Here is a 24,880-nt window from a genome sequence, read left to right as displayed (position 1 = left end):
TGACCAAGTTGTCCGTAGCGAGATAGACGTCTCGTTTGTCTTCTCGGTCAGACTTCTATTTATGGTTAAATCGCTAGTTCCAACAAGATATCGATGTTTCGAGCCTACAGACTCTCTGCTCACGTGACCCTCTTCTCTACGATTGTAACACCTTACATAGATATTGAGCTGTGGTTGCCGTAGTGGACAATAGATTTAAAATGCCCTTCTTGGGAACTCTAGTCAAAACATCTTTTGACACGTTGTTGAAAATGGTGATTTTGGATTATACATACACACATATGAATAAAAATCGAAGACTCTTTGCAGCTAGAGTAAACGGTTTTTGAAAATTACTATTTATTCGTCCAGTAGTTCATTTAAGGAAAAAAGCATTACCAAGTAGAATAATTAAATGACAGTAAGTATTCTTGTATGAAATTACAATAAATGCAACATCAGCTAATTAGACGGCTGGTTGTAAACATAATACCGGCATTTGTTGTCCGCTTCCCCGGGTGCAGCACGTGGTATTGGGTCATCATAGGGCATGGTGTCCTTCATTGAATCACGCACCTGAAAGAAGAGTTGAAAGGTCATCAGGTCATCAATCAATGATCCGATCAAAATTATACGCTGCCTGACTTTGATCACTGTAAAGAAGAGAATTTGTCTTGCAGCTGAGGCAAATTGTCTTTTTTACTTCTTAGTTTATATATATATATATATATATATATATATATATGAGATACATAGATAGATAAATATATTGATTGATAGATAGATAGATTGATTGATTGATTGATTGATATATATAAATAGATAGATAGATAGATAGATAGATAGATAGATAGATAGATAGATAGATAGATAGATAGATAGATAGATAGATAGATAGATAGATAGATAATTGTTGGAGGAATATAGATATGGACATGACATCCACCCTCTGACAAGAATATTTTAAATAAGCTGTTCCAAATTGTGTACACGCATAACCACTGAGACATCTTGCCTTTTCCGCTTCTTCGAACGCTCTTATTAAGTTTAGTCCCAGCAACTTCTTGATGTCTTCATCGGACCAAGATCGTTCGATCAGCTCGGCTATCAGGGCGGGATAGGTCGTTACGTCTTCTAAACCTTCAGGTAATCTAATAATTTGAAAGAAAAAGAAACAAACGAACAGAATATTCAGTCTGTTGTCATAAAAACAGTTCTGACTGGTTCAAACTTCAATATTAAAATTTGAAACAGAAACTAAGATTTTTGTTATGCTGTTCGTTACGGTTTACGACATCTTGTATTCCAGGCGTACCAGCCACAAAATTATCAAATGTGTGATTTCTATACTCCAACTTTCATCGATCAAATGTGTGATTTCAGGACTACAACTTTCTACATGTTTTGTTGTTGTTGCCGATGTTATTGCATTTTGTAATATACGATATCGCTGGTTATTGGATAGAGCTCATTGGTATATCCTGTCGGGCATATAAATACGATATCGCTGGTTAATTGGTATATCCTGTCGGGCATATAAAAACGATATCGCTGGTTATTGGATAGAGCTCATTGGTATATCCTGTCGGGCATATAAATACGATATTTCGATTTTGTCAACTCGTTCATTGACTCTCTACCTAAACCTTCACCACTTTCATTTTAAAGGCAAATGGATCTAGGAGAAATCCAACTGAAAGTCTCTTTACGCAGAGGAAAATTTAAGGAGCTGGACGCCTGATCGTCGCTATGGTTACTCACGTGGTGACGCCATCGTAATCTGAACCAATACCAACACAGTCGATACCACAAACATCACGAATATATTCAATATGGTCTGCAATATATAACATAAGAAAGGAGAGAGAGAGAGAGAGAGAGAGAGAGAGAGAGAGAGAGAGAGAGAGATGAGTCTTTGGTAGTCTTTATTATTTGGCTGCGTTCACAGATTTACGTAATTGTCCGAGGGTTCAAAGTTTAACATTATAATTTTTGAAAGGAGGGGTTATCGGAACTGCGCCTGTGTGACTTTCCTAATAATAAGCAATGTATTTCATGATATGAAGATGCATCATGATATGAAGATGCATCGTGTCAACATAGCTGTAAAATAGCTGCAACATTTATATTTTACATGGTTTGATTTTCATCAGTCGCCAATGTACCTTGGATATAAAATGTTTACATCGTTCGTATTGGTTATATACGACCTTTGAGCGCAGTTCCGACGATCCGTTCCCGTAGTTGCATCCTATTCACAGTAATATTTGAAGTGCCATCCCTATCATTTCGGTTAACATTTTTTTATTCTTCGATCAAATTTAGTCATATTTATTTCTAAAAGAAAACGTTTTTGTTTAAAAGTTGACTTATATTGGAGCAAGAACGACCCCCAGCAAAGTTGAAGTCTCGAAAAGTATCAATCAAAATAATTGCCAGGTATTAACCTGGCTGCGTCCGAGTACTGGGCATCATCCAATGCAAACACTAGAGTCAACGATCGACGTGACAACCAGGCTTAGGTAGTAAAAAGAGAAAGTCTCTGACCAATTCCGTACACACAGTAATGTAATATTTCAGAGAAAATATACCTTATTGTACCAATGATGATCATATGTTTAGAAAGTGAAGGTTACCCACAGATATCGTAATTTATCTAACTCACCTGCCACAACTTTCAGATCACAAGTTGTATCGTTTTTAGGGTAGCAACAAACATACTTGTCGTAGAAATTGACCATCACAACTCCGCCATTATCTTTCTGAACGAAGAAATGAGAATATTATTTGCTTCTATTTTACGGTATTTCCGATGAATTTCATGTCCTTACCTACTCACTCAGTGAAGTTGTTTGTGTATTAATTACTGTCCGCGGTAAGTTCTCCGTCGGCGTTTTTCTTTTCCGGAACTACTTTTACAGTTTCCATGCAGAGTACCTTACACTGGAGTGATCGATAATAAGAAATGCACAAAAGTTTTGAACGACAATACTTACGACTAATTTGAGGACGTCATCAGGCACATTCCTGTAATGGTTGCATAGCTCATATGCCGACGAATGACTGTAAATAACTGGTGCCGTGGTCACTTCAAGAGAGTCACGCATGGTGTCCGCGGAGACGTGTGAGAGGTCAATGAGCATGCCCAGTCGATTCATTTCCTTGATCAAAGTCTGGAATTGTAGAAAAATGTAATATTTACACAGCTACAATTTCTCGTCACATATATTCCCATAAAGTGTAACTTTTAGCCTTATTTTAATTACTTCACTTTTAAAACCTAAAGATGTAGGTGTTCTTACAAGTAAAGGACGTGTAGGGAAGTACAGGAAATGCATGACATGTTTGAACAAAATCAAGTACCCAACTCAAATATGGCCGCCCTATGCACGTTTGAAAAAACCCTAAACTGTGGACATAGTGAATTAAAATCCCCAGAGACAATATGTAGTCATCCATCGAGTGTTCTTCGCCTTGATGTTGCATTTGTCGGTTTGTACTATGACCTGACCGCGCTGTGATTTAAATTGACTTTTTACCCTTACCTCGCCCCATGCACTCAACCCATTAAATTCCGGATTTCTGTCTCGGTCTACTGTCCAATTGTCTGCCCTATGAATCAGATATTAGAAGAAAATGTAGAAATTTACGTTACACCAAAAAAGTGATGTATGAATGAAAATACATACTGTATTATTACATGCCTTCGTATATATGCTCTCCATAAGATTCAATGGTAACTCGTTGATGACGTAGCGGGCCGTATAGCCATCATTTGACTGGAAGTGATCCGGAACTATTTTCAACTTAACAACTTTGGGATTTAAAAATATTCAAAGTGCATATCTTACATAGAAATTCGACTTTTAGAAAATTATACATGAAATATCGATAAACCATCTAATAGTGATTTAAATATATCATTGCGCCATACGACGGTGGAAATACTTCTATGTTTTACGTCTAACGTGGAAATAAAGCATATTATTGTCTTTGCGAATAAACCTAAACATTTGGAGTGAAAACTAAACAAGGCACTATGTACCCTCGAGGCAGGATACGTCGGGCAAATGGTCACCCATCCTCTGGCACATAGTTCCCTCTTCGGGCTGGCAATTCGATAATACTGTAGTATAGAGTTTCTGACGTCAAACCCATCAGGTTAAGGTGGCAATGTTCATAGAGAAGTATCAATTGGCTGAATATCTGACTAACATTCTGTAGTCAACGCTTAGCTGTCGTTAGTTTAAAAGTTGTGCTTTAATCACACGGTAACCCGGGCTCCGGTAACCTACTAGTAGTGAGTGTTAATAGAACTCAGGAAGAATATGCCGGTCAAAACAGAATATTACTTCCATGGAAAGAGTGAAGGATACAGTCGTGCTTCTCCTTACATTAAAGAGAGGGTCTGCTTCATTTCGTATGTGGGATTATAGTATGAATTTTATTAAGTGTTATTTGTTAAATATACAAGTAAACAAACAAACAAAAACACTGCTCTCTGTCGATAAAAAAGATGTACAGAAATACAACTCTTTATTGATTCTTTGCTGTGTATATTGAACATATCATATGTAATAAATAACAAACACACTCATGCACAAATGCACAAACAAACAAATAAACAAACAAAATGGTCCGAGTCCCTTGTTGAAACTAGGAGCGACAAAGTCTTGTTGTAAATACTTGCTCGAAAATCCGACACAGAGAATACTTATTTGCGGAGATATGAGTGCAATGCCAAGAATCATAAGACTACTTATTCGCAAAATTGACAAAGCACTCATGATATTCAAAACGCGATCACAATTTATTTATTATGTGTAAGGAACAGAAACAGTACTTTGTAGACTGGAAGATCCGTTGCTCGAGTGCACTCCCTTCGCTCTGAGATTGAGCGGAAGTGTAGAGAGCGCCCTCAAACGACGGATCTGTCAGTCTAGACCAGCAGTTAATTTGATTGATAAAAGTCTTTTTTTGGACACAAAAACTAAATCAATGTAAGGAGTATGAATTTATATGACTTTTTCTATACACCAAAATTTGATTTTTAGTCAGTCTGTGGACAATAGCAGCGTTTATAATCAAAGAGAACCTACCATGGTGTGTTGCAACTGTGTGTTATCGTCATATACCGAACACCAAGATCGTACAGCATGCGCAGTACACCAAGATCGCTATCCATGCCATTACCGCCTTCCATTCCTATCAGACTCCCTATTTTACCGTTGTTGAAGGCGTCCATTATCCCTATAAGGAGATTTATTTATGATTGAAACACTTTGACACTTGTTCATGATATTTTAGAAATCAACTCACGATAATATTAGAGTGATATTTGAAGATTCAAAAGCGAATCTTAACATTTCACTCCTGATTATCGCCTCGTCAAATCTAAACTAATTTGATCCTCATCTGCATAGATTTGTTTTCCTGTCATCGCCTGTATCATTTCAAGACCTGAGCGCCTCCTTCTTCGGGCCGGGTGTGTTCAACGAAATCCATACTACAAATGGTCCCAGACAAACCACAAACACACGACCCAATAATTCACAATACTCTGCCATTAGCTTTATGGACTGCGATGTATAGGGTTGCCTTTAATACCTTCATTCTAACAACATTCTCGAAGGAGTGAAAGGAAGAATTTTGAAGTCAGAAAAAAACAACAATAAATAGTACAGTAATCTCATGCTGAAGTGGTTTTGGTGAAAACAATAAAAAAGGAAATCGTATCACTTTGCCAAATGTCAAGAACTATAAACAATTTTCTCAAGAACTCTTTCCCCCTCGACTCACAAAGAGGAATTCTTTGACCTATAGTTTTCCGATTGCATGTATGTTTTGTTGGTATTTCAGCCGAGGGAACACAATAGTAGTTTTGTCTGATAGCAATGCTGGATTTTTCAACGGCATTAAAATCACTCCATGGCAAAATATTGTCTTTCCATCCTCTATGACCAAAACTTTCTTAAGTCTGAATATTTTTTCGCCTCTTCTAGTTTTTATTTTATTTACCTTGAGCAGTGGTAACAAATTCAAAAACATCCGGGTACTGGGCAACAAATCTCTTGATTACGTCAATCTGTTGCAAGGTGTGACTTAATGCGTCTTTATACTGCGCACTGCAACTCATATAGGCAGCCCAAAACTGTCAAGATAAAAATACACCATAGCTTGCTGTTAGAATATGCCAAACTTCCGTGTACAGAGCCTGGTTCTCAAAGCGAAACACAAAACTTATTGGAAATACAAGGGACCCGATACGTTTCACTGCGACGTATCCCTATAGTTTATGCTGTGACGTTAAATAATCTTCAGCCGTACTGTTTTTCGATCTCCCTGAAGTGAAAGAAACTTCCAACAAGTCAACAGCATAGTTTGTCGAATACACGCCCATCGTTAAGTTGTAAACTTTTAATCTCAAAGCAAACAAAAAATTTACAAGCGAAGTATTTTGTTTTTTGTCATCCATCACCGACTTCTATTTCAAAACGATTTGTCGGATAAAGTGATAAGGATATAGCAGATAGCCATGACATGGAAATCGATTTTTAGCAATGAACGCCGACAAAGAAACTATGCAGAAAGTGTACAATAAAGATATAAATGATGATATGTTAAATCACAGTCCCTCTATCTAGTGGATAGAGGGACTGTGGTTAAATCGTCTTTAACACCGCCACAGTCAAATCACGGAGTCCCCTGGGTTCACAGAAACAATTAAAGAAAATAATACCTAAAGAGTTGACAAACACGACAGTACAAAACAAACAGACATCATCAGCAAAACAAAAGCCTACAATAAAACAAGCGAGACAGTCCTACTGAAAACATGACAGATACATATGACAGGGTAGTTCTGAACGTAACATCATACATGTACTAATTTTGTTGTAGCGTGGTTTTCATTATTATATACCACTACTGTTTATGGTCACCGTGACAGGGCTATCAACGTGCCACCATCATGGCTTATCAGCACATTGACGTCAGTTGCCCAAAAGATGGGTCATGACCTTGACGAAAATTATGCGGACCACGGTTGATTGGAACTATGAGGCAACAATGGCCGCATCGATTTGATTCAATCTTCGCACACCAAGCACGTGCATGCACGTACATGCACGTACATGCATGTAAACTAACATTCTAATATTGCTATCAGGCGGTGATTTTTATCGCAAATTGGTGTACAGTGCTTGTGCGCTTATACATGTATAATCAAAGGTAACCCTAACAGAAATTAAAGCTGCAAGCAGCGTTGACAGGGCCCAAGAATATGAAAGCATAAGTGCCAACGAATAATTGAAAATGATTTCAGTAAAAATTTTGAACATCAGATGCTTTACTGGAATATTTAAAGGTAATTGTAAAAGGGTTGGCTACTGTAGTTTCCAAGATACATGATGATAGAATAAAGGTCATGGAAGGCCATATAAGAATTTTGGAACAAATTCCGGCCTGTTACTGGCCAATAAGCAACAAAACCCCCAAACCCTCAGCCAAGCATTAGTCATGTACATTTGTGGTTAAAATGGAAGTCTCTACGAGATGCCTTTGTATGCCACGGAATTCCTGAGTCGTACCTGTTGTATCTTCTGAGATTAGTGAAATAAGCTCAAGAGGTCATCAACAGGTCATCAAAATTACGGTTACAAATTTTGCTTGCATGCTGGTTCCTATCCAGAAATGAACAACCCTTAAGTTCTATTGGTTATTGAAGCCTTTACATGTAAGCCCATAGATGGTGACAACTACAGTGTCATCCCTTGGTCCAAACACAATAAAGCAGGACTATGTAGGGTCGATGTATTGTTACCCTTAGTACCACAAATAGCATCACAGCTAAAAATGCTCGTGTTGTCCCAGCTAATATTTCAGCGACAGCCACGCCTCAATGCACTGGTAGTCATGGTTTCCATTGCTCACGATACTTTGTCCATCTCCTGTTGCCACTGTGCCACTAGCTACTTCAAAGCCCTTATGCATTTGCCTACAAGGGAGCTGCACAAATAATGGCTAGTAAACATATAAGAGTGAACACAGGCAGGTGTTGTTTTCATTTTCCTGCTCAATTGTCTTCAGCCAGTCACCTTCTCGTTGCCAGCTAAGGAAATGGTTGGCTGTCGCAAGAAGTCACGTGAATATGAAGACCGTCAATTCTGCCTATGGGTAGTATTGGCAATGCCAACAGGTGGTTGTGCATTTAAATATTCTGGGAGAATCTAGTATTCATTAGAGCGTCAGCATGGAGTTATAGGCTCCTTCAGTGACTGAAATGCATAATAACTATAGCGGGTAGCCAATGCGAGGCTCCGTTTGGAAGGTACAAGTCTACAGAGCTTAGTGCAGCGTACTTTGCTATGGTAATAAGCCAGTGTATTTTGACGATGCCTACCAAGGGAACACCCAAAGTTCATGTGAAGGTGCTGCTGTATATTTATAACATATTTGCAGGTGTTCGGGCGTAGTATGGAATGAGCGGTTCAATCATGTTGGTTGGTGAATGAAAGATGATTAAACAGGTTGTATTCAAGTAAGCAATGGGTGTATTGTATGCATACAATTATTTGCTCACAAAATTCCTTGTTGGTGTTTGAAAAAGTGGAGCAATCGTGTAAAAGTGGAAAACATAGGAGCGTTTGCAGTAGGTGTCGATGATGTTTTGCAGAAAGTGATGGAAGTGGTTCACTCCCAAGCCCTGACACCCAGACAACAGTTGGTAAACTCTTTTATAGCGCTAGTGGACAGAAGCATCATGGTAGCACACCCTGAATCGCAGAGGTTCTTTACTGTGTTATCGCAGTTCAAGGCAATTGATTTCACAGTGATGCCAGTCGACTGAATGTATCATTTCTTTGAAACATGAAAATAGCATTAAAAGTCTCAAAATATCTGAAGAAGCTGAGTTTTAATCGTATTCATAATTTTCACTTGGCGTCCCTGAAAGAAATAGACGCTCAAAAGAGCATACAATATGCTTTCAATGTAGCCGTTTGGGCCTTTTCGCTAGAGAGTGTAGAACAAATTAAATACGAATACTATTTGTGAAGCAGTTATATATGCAAAAATTTTGTGACCTTATGGTTAAGTCGGTCTGTAAATAATGCAGCTGCGTATGTATATTTCTTTTGCACTTTATGTGATGAGACATCCCAACACCTGGACGGGGACGGCTTAAAGGCATACAGTCATCTGTAATCTAAATATGCCCATACATAGTCAAAGGGGCGTTCCTTGGTATTCAAAATGCCCATGCGAGGACGTTGTTTTTAATAAGCGGCCACCTGCCTAAAATCTGTGATTGGTTAGATTTTCTCTTTCCATGGTAACTGGTTAGTGGACAGAAGCATCATGGAAGGCCCTGTCCATTTTGCAACCTGCCATTTGCCAGGTCCTGTCAAGACTAGGGGCGCCCTAAGCGGAACAGCATCCCGGCCAAGTTCAGTTTCAGCCCTCTCCTCGCCGTCCATTTAACGTGCGTGTGAACTGCTTTGTGATGGGTGTAGGGGTAAATTTATTAGGATAATAATCTCGACGAGTCTTTCCAAATACCAGTGCTGTCCACCAGTTGTAGTTGCTGAGATGCCTGAATGTAGGTAAAAGGTCACCCACAGTATAATCCAATACTTAGTAACAAATTTATATGTGCAAGACTGATCCATATGTGCTGTAGTTATTGTTCTTGTCGTTGCTGTAGTATAATGTAACATTTCACGCAAGTTCATTTAAAATTTGGGGGAATTTTTTACTTCACGCTGGTCTTTTGCAATAAACGCCACTCCTATATAATAGCCTCCGTTGTTAGCCTAGACTTCGAAGTGAAAATAGTTAATGAGGTCACGTGAATATGACATCAGAAAGTGAAAGCATTCACTTTGTGCCTTTGATACCAGGGCTCTACCTTTTGTATTTGCTGAGATGCTTTAAAGTAAGTCAAAGGTCAAAGATCATTCCAAACTTTGGGAAGAAAGTTTGATCCCCTATTCCTCCATATTCAACAAATCCCAAAACCTCTTACCCTATTGGTCGGTCTAAAATTAGGTATGTGCATAATCAATGAGGTGCATCATGCAGACACCATTCTTGCTGAGTAGTGGTAATGTTGCTAATTAAATAATACTCTGTAAACGACGACATTACATTATTGCCACTCTGGTATGCACATAATTAATGAGGCACATCATGTAAAATACTGACGCTACGGTTGTTGATGAATAGTAATGTTATAGATCTGATAGTCCACTTGCTATCAAATTTCGACCCTTGGCCCGCCAGCCCTTTTGATGCCCAAATTAGGTATGCACATAAGTAATGATGTATATTAAAAAAAAAAGATGCCATCTGAATTTCGGGCGCCATATTAGCTTCCCTGTATGAACACGGGAGCTAAAACGCTTAAAGTGAGACGAGATAGAACTACAAACTTCATATTCTGGTTGATCGATGGAATGTAAATGACAGATGGCGTTCTGTACATCTCTGAATTCAGAATGTTAACAAGGTCCTAAGTTTTAGGGACCTAGGTTTGATATAATTTGTAATTAACACGTGATCATGGGGGTCATTTTCTTGGTTCAGATAGGTAGATACATACCAATTGTGTTCTCTAGAGGAAAATTTAAGTCGACGTCGTGTTTTGTGCGTGAACGCCAAACAATTAACTAACTTGGAACAACATTTAGTGTAGAGTTGTTGTCGGTGGATTGGGTCGTTGTTATCTTGAAGCTGCGCAATTTGTCGGTGAAATAAATCGACTTTTATGCCCAGGTATACCTGTCTGGAGATAAACGGTTTGTTTATATGTCTCATTAATCATGAAGTTTATTGAAGGCCTTGTGGAGGGCTTATTCAACTTTCCCATATTGTCAAAATCTTCCCATTTTTGTCCGCTTCTTAGTCTGCGCTAGTCACATCTTCCATAGAAGTTGTCTTGTATTTCAGATCCTTCGCAACAAAGGACGGACAAGCTCAATAAAGTAAGAAAACCTGACATCAGAGAGTAACGAAAATGGGGGAGAGCGCTATAAACAGGAACGCTTATCAGTGGCTTGTCGTTAATGATCCCCTGAGAAGGATTGTTACTACCCTGAAGTTGTCATGTCGTCAAGTGAGATTGCGAACAATCATAAATCAAAGTTTATCGGCTGCCATGTTTGTAATAAAAGTGAGATTTAATAGATGCCGAAATTGTGAGATAACGGCTCAATATAAACAGCCCCAAAATACAAACAAAAAGCTGTCGTTCGATGAACTCAGGGGCAGCAAGTTTAGTCGGGTTTTTGTTGCAAGGGGAATGTGGTGGGTATATTCTTCACAGACTTTCAAGTTATGTTTTCTTGATTTATGCAAAATGATATCGATGTTTTTGCATTTTAGTTGCATAAGAGAAGCATAGAAAGTTCATATATGATCTACGCAATGATTCAGGATGTTAATAAATGGTTCAAGTAGATGGCAAATTGTACACGAAGGCTGGCAAGGAAACGGAAAAAAATATTTTAAAAGGCGCATCCACCTGATATTATGTGTAGGATAAGGAAATATAACAACTTGACAATGACCTCTTTGTGTTTTCATTATACTTGGAATTAAACGATATGCTTAAGATGCCATGCTGTGTATTTTCACTTTAAAGCCACGGAACTTTGGCATTTGATGGATTATCTTGGCTCTCCAGTCACTTAAAATCAATATGAATATTTTCACTTGACATAAACACACTTTGCATAAATGAATACTTTTATTTATGAAATCAGGAATGAAATGGCTTCCCCAACTATTCGACTTCATCGCTAGACGGTTAAGGCGGAAATTAATCACCATTGCATTGTACATCCATAAACACTTGTGAATAAAAGAATCTATTGCCATGTACAGCAATTTTTCTTGTTAATTCATGAAGTACGTTTGTTATCCATGTAAAATTCTGATTTCATACCTGTGCACCGAGCAATCCTTGTCGCAGTCTTGGTATGTCTGTGTGTCCATAGGAACCAAATTTGTTACTTGTATCCTCATTGAGATCGAGCCGCTGTAACTGATTATCAAAGTTTGATTTCAATTGCCATGGCAAATCATTATGTCTGTAAGAAAGTAAAAATGACAACAGAGATATATATAAACTTGTCTCTGATATAGTTTACATGTATAAACTGGTTAAGATTTCGAACTTGGCATTTGGAGATCCATGTCTTTTCACGTGATTCGGAATAATTGCCGACTTAGTTACAGTAACATGGTAGGACCTCCATATCGATTAGCTGACACTGAGAACCTGCTCAGAGATTGTGTTAATGTTACAGGATGGTCGGTCGTTTCGATATCATGTTTAATATTCAAGTTTTCTTAAAATGGCGATATCCTGTTGCCAACTTTGTTTTATCTCCCTGATTCATCAGTATTCTAAAATCAAAAATTCGTTAAATATATAAAGATTTTGTATTTTCATTAAATTTTTAAGAGATTTAGCCAACGACTTTTAATCCATATATGTCTACTAAACATGTCGCTCAAAACGCCCTTATGATTTTGTAAAAACGTGAAATCAATGATATCAATAAAACTTGGTTCGTGTTCACAGAAATGACTTATTAACAGACACGACGATATTTATGACAACTTTCAAGTGACTTCTGACACATAATATATCGCTGTCAAAAATCACCAAACCGTATCTCCACATCAAAATTAAACATTCCTTCCCTGTGATAGCAGAGTCACGATATACCGTGTGTCCACACAGGAACACTTTCTGTATGCCAAGAAAAAGAATAAAGTTTCATTACACTACTCTGTTGGTGTGATTTGCTGGTGGTGTTACACAAACTTTGAAGCGTTGATGCTTGTAAGGAATTAAAGAAAAGAAAACTGGTTTATGTTTTGAGAAAGTTTGAAGCTGACAGTGTGCAAAAAATATATCAAAGTTTTATCAGCTATGCTGAACGGCTTTCTCCGCAAGGAGCGCCAATCAAGATATCAAAGTGTGTTATCGGTTTCTTATCAGTGAGCTGTTAACAACTCCGATAGAAAGTATTTTTGGTTCGGCATTTTTGTCAGCCTTAAGATAAGATTGTTATCAAGCCGCTGCGAACTTTGGCAGTGTTTCATCCGCAATTGACGACACTTGATTGCCAATCGCAAAAAAGTCGGTCAGACAGCGACAGACTCGAGATTCGACATAAGTTTGGATTCCGGCCAGAACATTAACTTCGTCCTCTCAAATACCACTGAAGCCTCATGTCATGTGACACTGACTAATCATAGTTGTTATAACTTGATTTCTTTGACTGATAAAAGGCGAAAAAAATGGGACTACATTTATATTCCGTGTTAAACACCAGTGTTGAAATTCCAAATTGTATTTATAGCATTGCCCTTTTAATGCCAGAGTGTTTTCCGCATGGAAGGGGCTTTATTCCATTACAAAGTTCATAAGAAGTAAGCAGCGAGCATTCAGTTGACTGATTTACCAATATCCAGCGATTTGTTGACCATACTGCATTACTAATACCTCGATAATGTACAGGTTTTTGTCGAGCAGTGCATTTGAAACTTAAATCATTGCAATCGTAATCCGATTAAAAACAAAACTTTACTTAAACGACCATCGGTTGTAACTTTTGATGATTTTTTCAATATTTATTTTCAAATGTCAACTGCAGTTCCTTTTTCATTCCCCAAAGCATGTTCAAATACATATCATTTAGCCTGTAAACAAGCGTGAATACTGTAAAATGCACTCTTGTCGCTTACATTTGAATTCCAGCCCTGACCAGAACTCACTAGTCAACAATAACGTGCAGTCTACACATGTACAGGCTGAGTTGACAAGCTGAGTATTTCAACATGCTGTGGGGAGCAGAATAGGAAACAGTTAGTTGACATTGAAAACAAGCATAGTGAAAGCGTGATATAAAAGTAACAGCTACTGACGTTTTAAGCTAAAAAAATTACTATTGAAATTTTTAAATGCAAATCTTGTCAAACCCCCACCCCCTCTGAAGAGTTAGTTCAGGATAAAATACATGACGGAAAACGAACATTTTTAGTGTGGAGGAGAAATAAGAATAATGTAATATGTTCAACGTATTTAATTCTGAGCAACTATGATGGCATCTGTAAAAAAAGAGGTTTAAGGCACATCTGTTAAATCTATTTATTTTTGTAATATCATCATTCAATCATCTTCTGATTAGAATGTAGATTTTTTAGTATGGAATGAAAACATTTTAAAGGAATCTGAATCCGAATTCCATGTTGGACTTACGCGGCAAGCGCCCTGCAGTGAACAAACAAATCATATCAGTTCCAATTGATGCCGTCGATGACTCTAAAGTCATAAAATTTAAATATCCAAATATTGAATCTATTATTCTAAATTACTTAATGAGCCCAATAAATTTTCCAACGTACAATTTGAGCCAGGCTTGTGATATTTCGAGTTTTATGTGAGAATTCACATGGCAGAGTTGGTCGCAAGTATCCCTATACGGTTACTGTTTTAACGAAATAGTCATTTCACAGTCTCCCTGGCACAGTCCAAGAAAGCGTCCCAGTACTGCAATGACAGTAACTAATAACTGACGTATTGAAAGATAAAAACTATAAACTAATACAGTCCGTGCTGTGGTTCGGTGCGTATGGTGAATTATAAGTTTAACAAGCCTCTATACACAGCAGAGAACCTGCCGTCATTGTTTGCATAAGGGCACATTTGTTAATGTTTTTTCTTAAAACATGTCCGGGCTTGGTTGGAGGAATTGCGCAGCCATTCCATAAGTGGCTAACGAGCTGAACTTTTTCGTCGGTCAGCACGTAGAAAGGACTCTTTTTTCACAACTTTCTCTATTCAGCTTTGCATCATGGATTTTGTTCACTAATATTCACGTATGCTATAAACTTTTGAACAGTTACAGCAATACGGCCCCTGGCTAGATCTGTCTTTATTTGTCGAGCAAAATGTATTCGTGCAGAGACTTCGAACTTCTGTAAAAGCAAAAGTACACAACGAGAGGCACTGAAGAGCTTTAGCAAAAACTGTTCCTGTGAATGAAAGACATATGGACAAAACATTTGTCAGATAAAAGTGAGATTAATGTTTGGGGAATTTTTCAGGCAAAGAAGGCTCACAGTTTGTTGCTCTAGTAAGCCAATTGCCTTAGCGATTAACATCTCTGCAACCCAGCATCATAAAAGTCAACCTCACTGAACCAACTGAGCAAATGCAACTATATATAATATGACTTCTTACAAAGAAACCATCACCTTTAATAGAAAAGAAGCAGAGACAGATTGGATATTGTGACTCACCCGTCAACAAGGGGAACCTCTCTCATAAGATTTTTGGCTCTTGTCAGGGGATCTGACTGTCTACGTGACACAGCTACGGGAACGGCGATGGATACGGCCACAACAACAGCAACCACAGCTACGATACCAATAATGACGATATATCGTGATTGGAGAAATGACGACTTTGAGGGTTTGACCAGATTCTCAACACTTGAACTCCCTGCACCTTCTTCTACCTCATACTTTGGTGAGGACATTTCGAATCTCTGACTTCGTTCAAGAAGGAGGAGAAAAATCGGCTGCGCAACTTTCTACATAAAGTGGTTCATGTGACGAGAAACGCCCATATGGTCAAACACAACTAAGAGGGCCTAATTAAACTTTTATTATAACCTAAGTAGCCCTAAGCCCTTTCACCTATATACTACATGTATTTAACTTTTTAACTTTCTCAGCAGCGGTTAATTCAGGATTTTGTTATTGATCGGACATGGGTTCAGACTAATTCTCACTCACTGTTCACAGTCATCGTGCTTTCAGGTCTGTTAGCAATTCTCAATGTGTAAGAAACGTTTCCTATAAACCATTCTATCGATACCTTACGTTTTACTTGTACTGTTTTGTAAGTGTACAGGTGCGTTTTTCTTCATTTGTGTAAGAGATCAGCGATTCAATAAACAAAGTTGTTTTGAAGATCTGGCGGAACAAAAGACCTGGAAAACTGAAAGCGTAGACCTGGTTTGCAGAGGTTCTGGTAATTATCATAATAGATGTTGACTCCAAGCAATGCAAACAGGAATTAGAGTATACGATAGGTTAGGTATTTGACATTGATTCGAGGAGGGGGAGAATCTCATGATGCATGATTAGGTTTATATTTCGCGACATTTTTCCAGCTAGATCCCCCTCACTATACATTATTCTGGCTCAAGTAGTAGACTACTTTCAGAATGTTTCAGTGGATCAATGTGCCTCTTCAAACTCAAACTCATACACTTGTGTGTCCTGACAAACTGTATCAGGAATTTACTTGTCAGTGTCATTTTAAAACACTTAGGAGAGATGAAGAGACGTGTTAGTATTATCTATTTATTTGTTTGTTTGTTTGTTTGTTTTATTTTATTTTATTTATTTATTTATTTATTTATTTATTTATTTATTTATTTATACTGACATCGACAGGCAAAGCCAAATGAATAGATGCTGTCAATTGAAATGTATAGAACAAAGCAAAATTTGGGATAAGAGAAATCAAAGAAAAACACCCAGCATACAAAAACCCAGACCGACAAACATTAAATACATTCAGTACTGAAAAGCTTATCAGCAAGAGATAAAAGAACTGAAGGCACATTAGTTTTAAAAGCACAAAAACTAGAAAACAGACCAACATCAAAAGGATAAACAAAATTTAAATGGTTTTATTGCCGAGATAAAAACGAACACCTTGTTAGTTTGACTCTGGGATTGGGAGATGATAATCTTATAAACTGTCACAAATAAATATGTCTGACGTGTTTGCAAAAGAGACTGATCTATTGACGTCATATATAAGAAATAACTTTGATTTAATCAATCAATTCATAAAATGTAATATGATGGCCTTTATTTAAAGCGCAGTGGTCGTCGCGCTGCGCGTGCGTGATTTTTTTGTTGATAAACATAAATTTTTGTAAACATAAGTCTTCTCAACTTCAATAGGAGTGAGATGGGAGCAGTCCCCCACTTTGTTAAGGCCTTTGTAAGACTCAACATCATGCAATAGTAAAATATTAAGATCGGAAACGAACTTCAGTGGTGTATTTCTATCTATAAACATCGGGACACTACACTACACTCAGCACATTATGTCACTGAGTTTACTGCACGCAGACACAGTGAACAAAAAGGTTTGATCGCGCGCGATCAGGTTGGTTGTACACAATGCTATGTACAGTACAGTGAAAATACATAACTAAAATGATCAACGTTGCCTATATATGTAGACCAGCAACAAGCACAATGCCTAACACAAAAATTACACTCAAGACCATGATCGGCAAGCCAGAGCAGGACACGAGAGATGTTGTTGGGAGACGGTCACCGCGTTGACGTACACGGATATAGAGAATCCGGTCCCACAACGTACCGGCCCGCGACGACTTGGCCCACAACCAACTGTTGATCACCATGTCTTTACTTCTCCTAGTATTACGTGGTAAGAAATAGTAAAATGACAGGAAAAAATAGACAAAACGAGCGGGTTTTCGCGGCATTTGGCAGGAAAATTGCACGGCTACACCGTGCATAGACGTATCGAGAGATCCTGTGCCCCGGTCCTGTGCACGGTCATGGCAGTGATCCAACCGCTAGCTGGTGTAGGCCTACCATAGGGGATTCAATCTCCGATGATGACGATGATGATGATTAAATATTTAAAAATGAAGATAAATAAACATATATTTGGACTCAGTAAATTTGTTGTTATTGTTGTTGTTATTGTTGTTGTCGTTGTTGATACTATTTGCAGAAAAGAACAAAGTATGCGCTGCAAATTTCAACACAGCCTAACTATACATGTGCGTCGCAAATTCAATACAGCCTAACTATACATGTGCGTTGCAAATTCAATACAGCCTAACATTAATGTTAGGCTGTATTGAATTTGCAACGCACATGTATAGTTAGGCAGCAACGCACATGTATAGTTAGGCTGTATTGAATTTGCAACGCACATGTATAGTTAGGCTGTATTGAATTTGCGACGCACATGTATAGTTAGGCTGTGTTGAAATTTGCAGCGCATACTTTGTTCTTTTCTGCAAATAGTATCAACAACGACAACAACAATAACAACAACAATAACAACAAATTTACTGAGTCCAAATATATGTTTATTTATCTTCATTTTTAAATATTTAATCATCATCATCGTCATCATCGGAGATTGAATCCCCTATATATGGGCCTACCGGTGATGGGCAAACGTCGTTGTTGTACCTCCTGATTGCCGGGTAGGTCTGAATCCTCTTTCAAGTGAGATAACCCCCACATAACAAGAAGACCTATGAAAGGTCCTTCGCTTGACTTGATACCTGTACTCGGAATTCTCGTTTGCACCCCCAAACGGGGTAAACTTTGTAGTTGAGTTGGATTCTCCACAGCCGAGTGAAGCGCGCCATATACCCGGTTTGACACGGGCGTTCATACAGACCACGGAACGGAACAGATGCAGAGATGCTTCTTGCTGCAGCGGGCATTGCTCTGCGAGCTGTAGATTTCTGTAGTTTGGGTTGTTGTCTTTGTACTCCTGTCGAGCCTCTTGAAATGAAAGCTCTCGTCCTTGCTAGCGATGTCGAAAACTAGAGCCCGGTCGTTGATAGTCTGTTGGCGTATACATGCGTACATGCGTACGTCTAGCTCTATGGCTCGAGCGATAACAGTAGCCGAGCCCCATTCAACTGATTCAAGAAAATCATGTCGAGCAAATGTGATCTCAATCCAGCGTGCAATTATTGTTCAATATTCAGCAGATATTTAACTTAGATTAATTGACCTTTTATCGCGTGTTACATTTGGTTAGTTGGTATACTTGTGACAGATCAGCCGCCATTTTAACAAGCGGCAATATCGCAAACGTTACAATCAACCCGTAACATGTGCGGCGTTCTTGGATTTGTTTACAACAGAGGGGGACCCCTCAGGAGGATGCGCAGCGCGACGACCACTGCGCTTTAATTCAGATCATCCAATTAGTCTGCACTGGGTAGAGTAACCACCTGTTGTCCCCAGTAACAGATTTACGATCTGATTGTCAAAAACATGTCTCACAATTTTTCTGCGTATTGTGAAATAGGAGGCAACAATTTTCACTCTAATCTAACTTCGATAACCTGTAAGATGCAAAGGCAAATAAATAACATTTAGAAACTCGAGACTACAATAAACTTGCTTTACATGCAAAAGTTCACGCTGTTTTTATTTATTTTCCAATTATCGTGAACTAGTACGTTCCTTGTGAAGAACGACCTTTTCACAGCCGTGCTTCTTGTCAGTAAATCGTTCGCATGAGTTTAGTAGAAAAAGACTGGAAAATGCATGATACGAAAATCCGATAAAATGGCGGGCGCACACCCACACACACATATATATATACACACATGCACGCATGCACGCACACGCACAAGACATTCAGCATTTTTCATCCATGTATTTCCACTTGTGTATAGACAGCATTGCAGGCGTTTTTTTCTCTATCACAGTACTTCCATCACAGCCCCGAGTAAAATATCCCTGTCAGTACGAAAATAATTTGCATTTGACATTAATTTACCGCATCATTCATTTCTGTGTCGATACTCTTAATACCCAGATATTATACTCTTAGCGATGGCCACAATGACGCCACCACTCGGTCTACCCCTTGTTCCCTCTCTTCTATCGCTTACGCGGGTAAATAAAACATGATCTGTAAATATTATCATATTGGCCGGTGGCCTAAAGACAAATGAAACATTCATATAGTACGTCAATCAAACTCTAAGATGCTCAACTGAAATCCGCGTCACATACTGTGTCGACCGAGGGGAAAGTGACAGCGCCCTCATACGGCAAATTACGGTGTCCACAAACGGACAGGCTCTGCGAAAAGACACACACATTCTTTACATGCACTTTTGAAACTCGTACCAGGTTTCAACATCTTTCTAGTTTCCAAATAGTTGAACAGATTTCTTTTCCATGAAAAGTCAAAATCATATCAGAGACAGAATGATATTCCATAATTATGTCAATATAGATACAAGTGCACGTCTCTAGAGGAAAAAAATTATATTTGACACTGCAACTTATATTACGAATGTGTTACAGCATACCTTGTTAATACAAAGAAATCAAAATGGGTCGTCTACATACATATAGGCAACATATATGTTCTTGGGATTTATGTTTCAAAATTTCATGTGACACACAGGTTAAAATTTACAGTATAGCTATTCATTTTGGAATGCGGCTTTTTTAATTGGACATTAACAGGTGTGTTCTATAAGATGCTTTGAAAGACAAAGTAAATCATTAAATAAACATATTAAGAAATTTAAATAGGTAAAAGCATTTCTCGAGGGTCTATGATAAAAGCTTAAGCCCTTGTCTAGCCCTCTACAGCTTGCTTTGCAAATGTTTTGCTAAAGGTTGTCAGAAACTGGAAAAGAAGAATTATCGAAACATTCAATATTGGGGATGGGATTCGGGAAACCCTTTGTATACAACAAATACTTTGGGCTGGTGTGCAGCGTCTCGGAAGCTGTTATCCGATTGGTTAGCTGAATCTTACCCTTATAATTGAATAATAAAATAGACTCCCTAAGTTGCTGTAGATAGTGACAATGACCAATCATATATAACCTTCCGAGCACGCTGCATATCAACAGAATACTTTTGTTGACAAGTTATCATAATCCCCGCATATAATTTCAAGAACTAAAATGGACATCAGATATCAGGTGCAGGCGATATCGATAAGCTGAATTACTCATGAGTAATTCAGGTGTTTTCAGGAGCATGGATGAGAAACTGTAGCAGAAACATTGAAAACCTTGGTCCATAATGTATTAAACAACAGCGAGGTTAAAGATATAACACAAGGTATTAATGAAATGAAACCAGATGTTATGACCCTGGGGTGTAGCGAAAATAAGAGATGTTATGAATGTAGGCACCCTGAAATGAAAGATATTACAAAAATGTGCGCCCGAAGGGTTCGCCGAAAATTGAAAGATCTTGTAAAATAAGTTGACTGAAGGGCGCGCTGAAAATAAATAGCCATGGCTGAAAGTAACTGCCGAAGCGTTATTTTTTACTTCATGTCTACCGGCAATTTTTTTTCTGCCATCTTCGACTGAGTTTTTTTCCTAGACACATACTGCAGCCTCTTGGAATCTATTTTTTCCTAAAATCTTCCAAGCCCCCACTCTAATGTCAAATGGTTCACCCCTTACGAGAAACGCCAACACGATTGGGAAATACCATTTACTTTAGCAGGGTTCTTGTTTGTCTGTTATTGTAACCTAACCGCTAAGCGCTTGCGCATAAAGTACTTAACCTTGCAGGGCTTTCATCAAATTGTTGATCAACAGGCGAAAATTAAGGAAATATCAACAGGCTAGCTTTGCAGTGACATAATGTCACTGCGGCCGATGACCAAAGGTCATCGGCAGAGGGAAGAGCTTGAGAGGGGGATGTGCCCCCTCTCGACAGGGGGTTCTTGAGATTTCAGGGGTTTTAGAGGCTATTTTGATCCCTTCTGTCCACTTTTTGAAACTTTTAAGGATTTCAATAAGTAAGTTTTTGTTAGATTTAAGAGTAATTTTGAAGCTTTCTGATTGGTGGTAAGTTTTAGAAGCTACCTCATAAGCTTGTGTAAAAGTAGTACAATCCAAAAACTCTGTAGTTGAAAGTGAGTTTGTAAAATCAGTGAAGTTGCTCTTGCTGATCTAAATGATTGCAATACAGATACATTGATTTTCATATATATATATATATATATATATATATATATATATATATATATATATATATATATATATATATATATATATATATATACAGCCAGCCAGCCACACATTTACACAGGAACACACTCACAAAAAGACACGTTTACTCATAAATATAGTGCTTGTCTGAAGGATTTCAGGTTTGTGACCAATCTTATTCACCGTTATGTCATGTATGCGCCGAAGAACTTTTCCTGTAAAACATTACATCGACACATTCCGTTTTCACTTGCACTGGTGTTAAAACATACAAAAGGCCTAGGAAACTGAAAGCGTACACCTACTACCTAGTATACGGGGCATAAACAAAATGGATGTTAGGTCTCCAGAATGCCAAAATAACTTCCATTTATACGATGTTTGAAATAATTTGGTGCCGGGGGTGGTGCAAATTTTGCAATGAATAAGTATAAATTTAGCGGTATTTTTGTCACCTACCCCTTTTTATAACATTACTCTGGTTCAAATTGTACACGAGTTTCAGAATGTATGGGCGGAAAATGAATTAATGTGAATCTTTCTTACTCAAAATCATATATTATAGCCAAATATGAGAATATGTGCCATTGACAGGTGATCATTTGCCGAAGTCAGGCGGGCAGACGTTCTCCTGCCTTGAGGGTACAAAGTCCCTTGTTTGGGCAAATTAGGCTATAACGTTTTTATTACATGCTTCTCTTCAAAATTTTCACTCCACATTCTTAGGTTAATTTTTAAATGATAATCATATGCTTTATTTCCATGATAGACGAAAACCCGTAAAAAAATATAAACATTTTCATCATCGAACGGCGCATTGATATATTCCAATCACTGCTATGCGGTTTAACGCATACTAGTGTACATTCTAAAAACCGGATTTTTTATGTCAAACTGACAAACATGACACCTGATCATTTTTAAACCTAAAATCGTCAAGCTTATAACAGTACTTAAAACAGTTCTGGATCATTTCCAGTCAAATGATGACTATGCGGCCTTCTACGTTACAACACGTTACCATTGAATCCTATTGGCCGCGCGACGTTCAATATATGAGGCATGTAAAAAAACCCAAACAGTTTCATATAAATCAATCAAGTAACGAATTAATTCATTAAAATGATATTGGGATTATCAAATTCAGATATCACAGTGCCTTCACCACAAGAAAGCTCAAAGGCCCTCCGTGGCATATAGGCTAGGGGCGAAGTGATAGCGCCCACATACGGTAAAACACGACCATGGCGCCCGCATTCGGTAAACTATTGCGTTCGCGTCAATTGTTGTATTCTCTCACAAGCATTACACACAGACTCAGAAGAATATTACGGTGAAACTACCCTGAACTAAACTTAAACTCATTTTCAATAAATTATGCTAAACATTAATGTACATATACATATATTTCCAATGCACAAACATGGTTTCCAGAGTCTGCGACTATCGTATTGATCCGGTTTACTTCAATCTATCGGACAGATGTCCTACTGAATTATGGTCCTCGCTTGACCAACACACATCTTTTAAAAGCTTGAGGGTGGGTAAGAGCCTTAGCCGTTGTCATGCCGTGTAAAAGTGATCGTTTGCCCGAAATTAAATTGTCAATGAAACTAAGCAAGATGACAATTGTAGAAATTCTTGATGGAATGATAAGTATGCAGTTTGTATCACTGAAGTAGGGTTTTAATGAAATGCAAGGAGAAAAATATATTTGTCAGTTCTTATAACTTTCGCCAGCGAAATCAATCATCAAATTCTTAATTAACTAGATCAATGCTTCGTGTAGTACCTACAATGTACAGATCGAATCGGGGGACAAACGTATTATACCTTCCTTGTTGTAAGATCTAAAGTTGGTATTTCTGTTCTGTACACTTCGATAGCCACCATTTATACCACAGCAGCATCCCGCATGTATTAGGAGAATGTTTCGGTGGAATGCAATCCTAAGACGCGCAATGGCAGTTTCAGAATGCTAAGGTGAATTTATACGTAGTTCGTTGAACTCCCTGGCTCACATACAACCAAACACAGGGGCAATAACTTAGCGTGCATTCCTAGAGAGGCCAACGTTTCTATCAGCAATTCATCACCATCGGTCGTTGACTGCAGTAGACTACAAATGAAAAAGGTGTTCTGGTTCAGTCTTGTTTGTCGCACGTAAGCTCAGGCGTCAGTTTATTGGGTAATCTATCAACAGGGTGCTTGTAACATCGAGTTATGCAATGTAGGGCAGTTTGTGGATCTATTGCGGTGATATTAACGTGGTTGATGATAATTACATGGTCCTTTTCTCATTCGAATCATGTACAGCCCGGCATTCTTACAGTAAAAATTTCACCGGCAGTCTTCTGTAAATGATAATGGTGGATTCAGCCTCGGGAACTTGTCCTGAAATGCTAAATTTCCTTTCAAATAAGCTAATATTGTCTGCTTTTTTGCGTAAAGTAAATGAATGTATAGGCTACGTCAAGTGAGTGGGCCTCGAACAAAATCGGGCTTTCGTATAGTCAAATTTCTGGTGAAAATTGCATCATTTCAGGAATAAAAGGTCCTTATTTGGAAGGGATGGGCAAAATTTTAAAAAATGCACAGCAAAAGATTAAGAATAACAAGCAGGCTTCTTTGGCAAAAAGTCACGCGAAGACCGACTTTAAAAAGTATGGGAATTTCGGGATAAATGTGTGCATGCTGCACAAAATTTGAAAAAAGTCAAAATATCGGCATGCATAGAAATTTACGTATTATCAGTATGCGGATACCCCCTCTCCGAAAATCTGACAACCCGCGTCGCTTTGCAGTATTGACAAGTCATCTTCGCATACTCGGTGTTCAGCCAAGCTAGCAAAGAAAGAAACAAACAAACAAAAAACTATGGCCACATCTTTAAATCAATACCATATGATTTAATTTATGGTACTATTATTCACTGTAGCTCTAAGTTCCTTTTTTTCATAGCAGCCTATATCTACGGCTGCACAAAGCGTTCTTGAATGCAGTATCAGCGGTCCCGGGTAAAAGTCAACGGTCTCTGACTCGCGGTTAATACTTCATTAGTACATCAGTAACACCCATTCCGCTCCAGGGTCTTG

At 38.2% G+C, this 24,880-nt stretch overlaps 1 protein-coding gene across 1 annotated transcript; it reads right to left on the bottom strand.

Annotated features, from left to right (window-relative positions):
- Window positions 1-310: 310 nt before the first annotated feature.
- Window positions 311-15,634, bottom strand: LOC139148352 (dipeptidase 1-like). Its single transcript, XM_070719755.1, has 10 exons — window positions 15,295-15,634; window positions 11,924-12,068; window positions 5,998-6,130; window positions 5,079-5,229; window positions 3,525-3,591; window positions 2,976-3,152; window positions 2,645-2,741; window positions 1,741-1,816; window positions 995-1,130; window positions 311-555 (listed from the first exon to the last, which is right to left on the bottom strand). The coding sequence occupies exons 1-10, from the start codon at window positions 15,531-15,533 to the stop codon at window positions 442-444; spliced, it is 1,335 nt and encodes a 444-aa protein (XP_070575856.1). The 5' UTR covers window positions 15,534-15,634; the 3' UTR covers window positions 311-441.
- Between the last annotated feature and the right edge of the window lie 9,246 nt (window positions 15,635-24,880).

The sequence above is a fragment of the Ptychodera flava genome, chromosome 13 (genome assembly GCF_041260155.1).
Source record: "Ptychodera flava strain L36383 chromosome 13, AS_Pfla_20210202, whole genome shotgun sequence".
NCBI classification, from domain to species: Eukaryota; Metazoa; Hemichordata; class Enteropneusta; family Ptychoderidae; genus Ptychodera; species Ptychodera flava.
The sequence above is the reverse complement of the archived record's forward strand: the minus strand, read 5'-3'. Positions and strand labels throughout refer to the sequence as shown.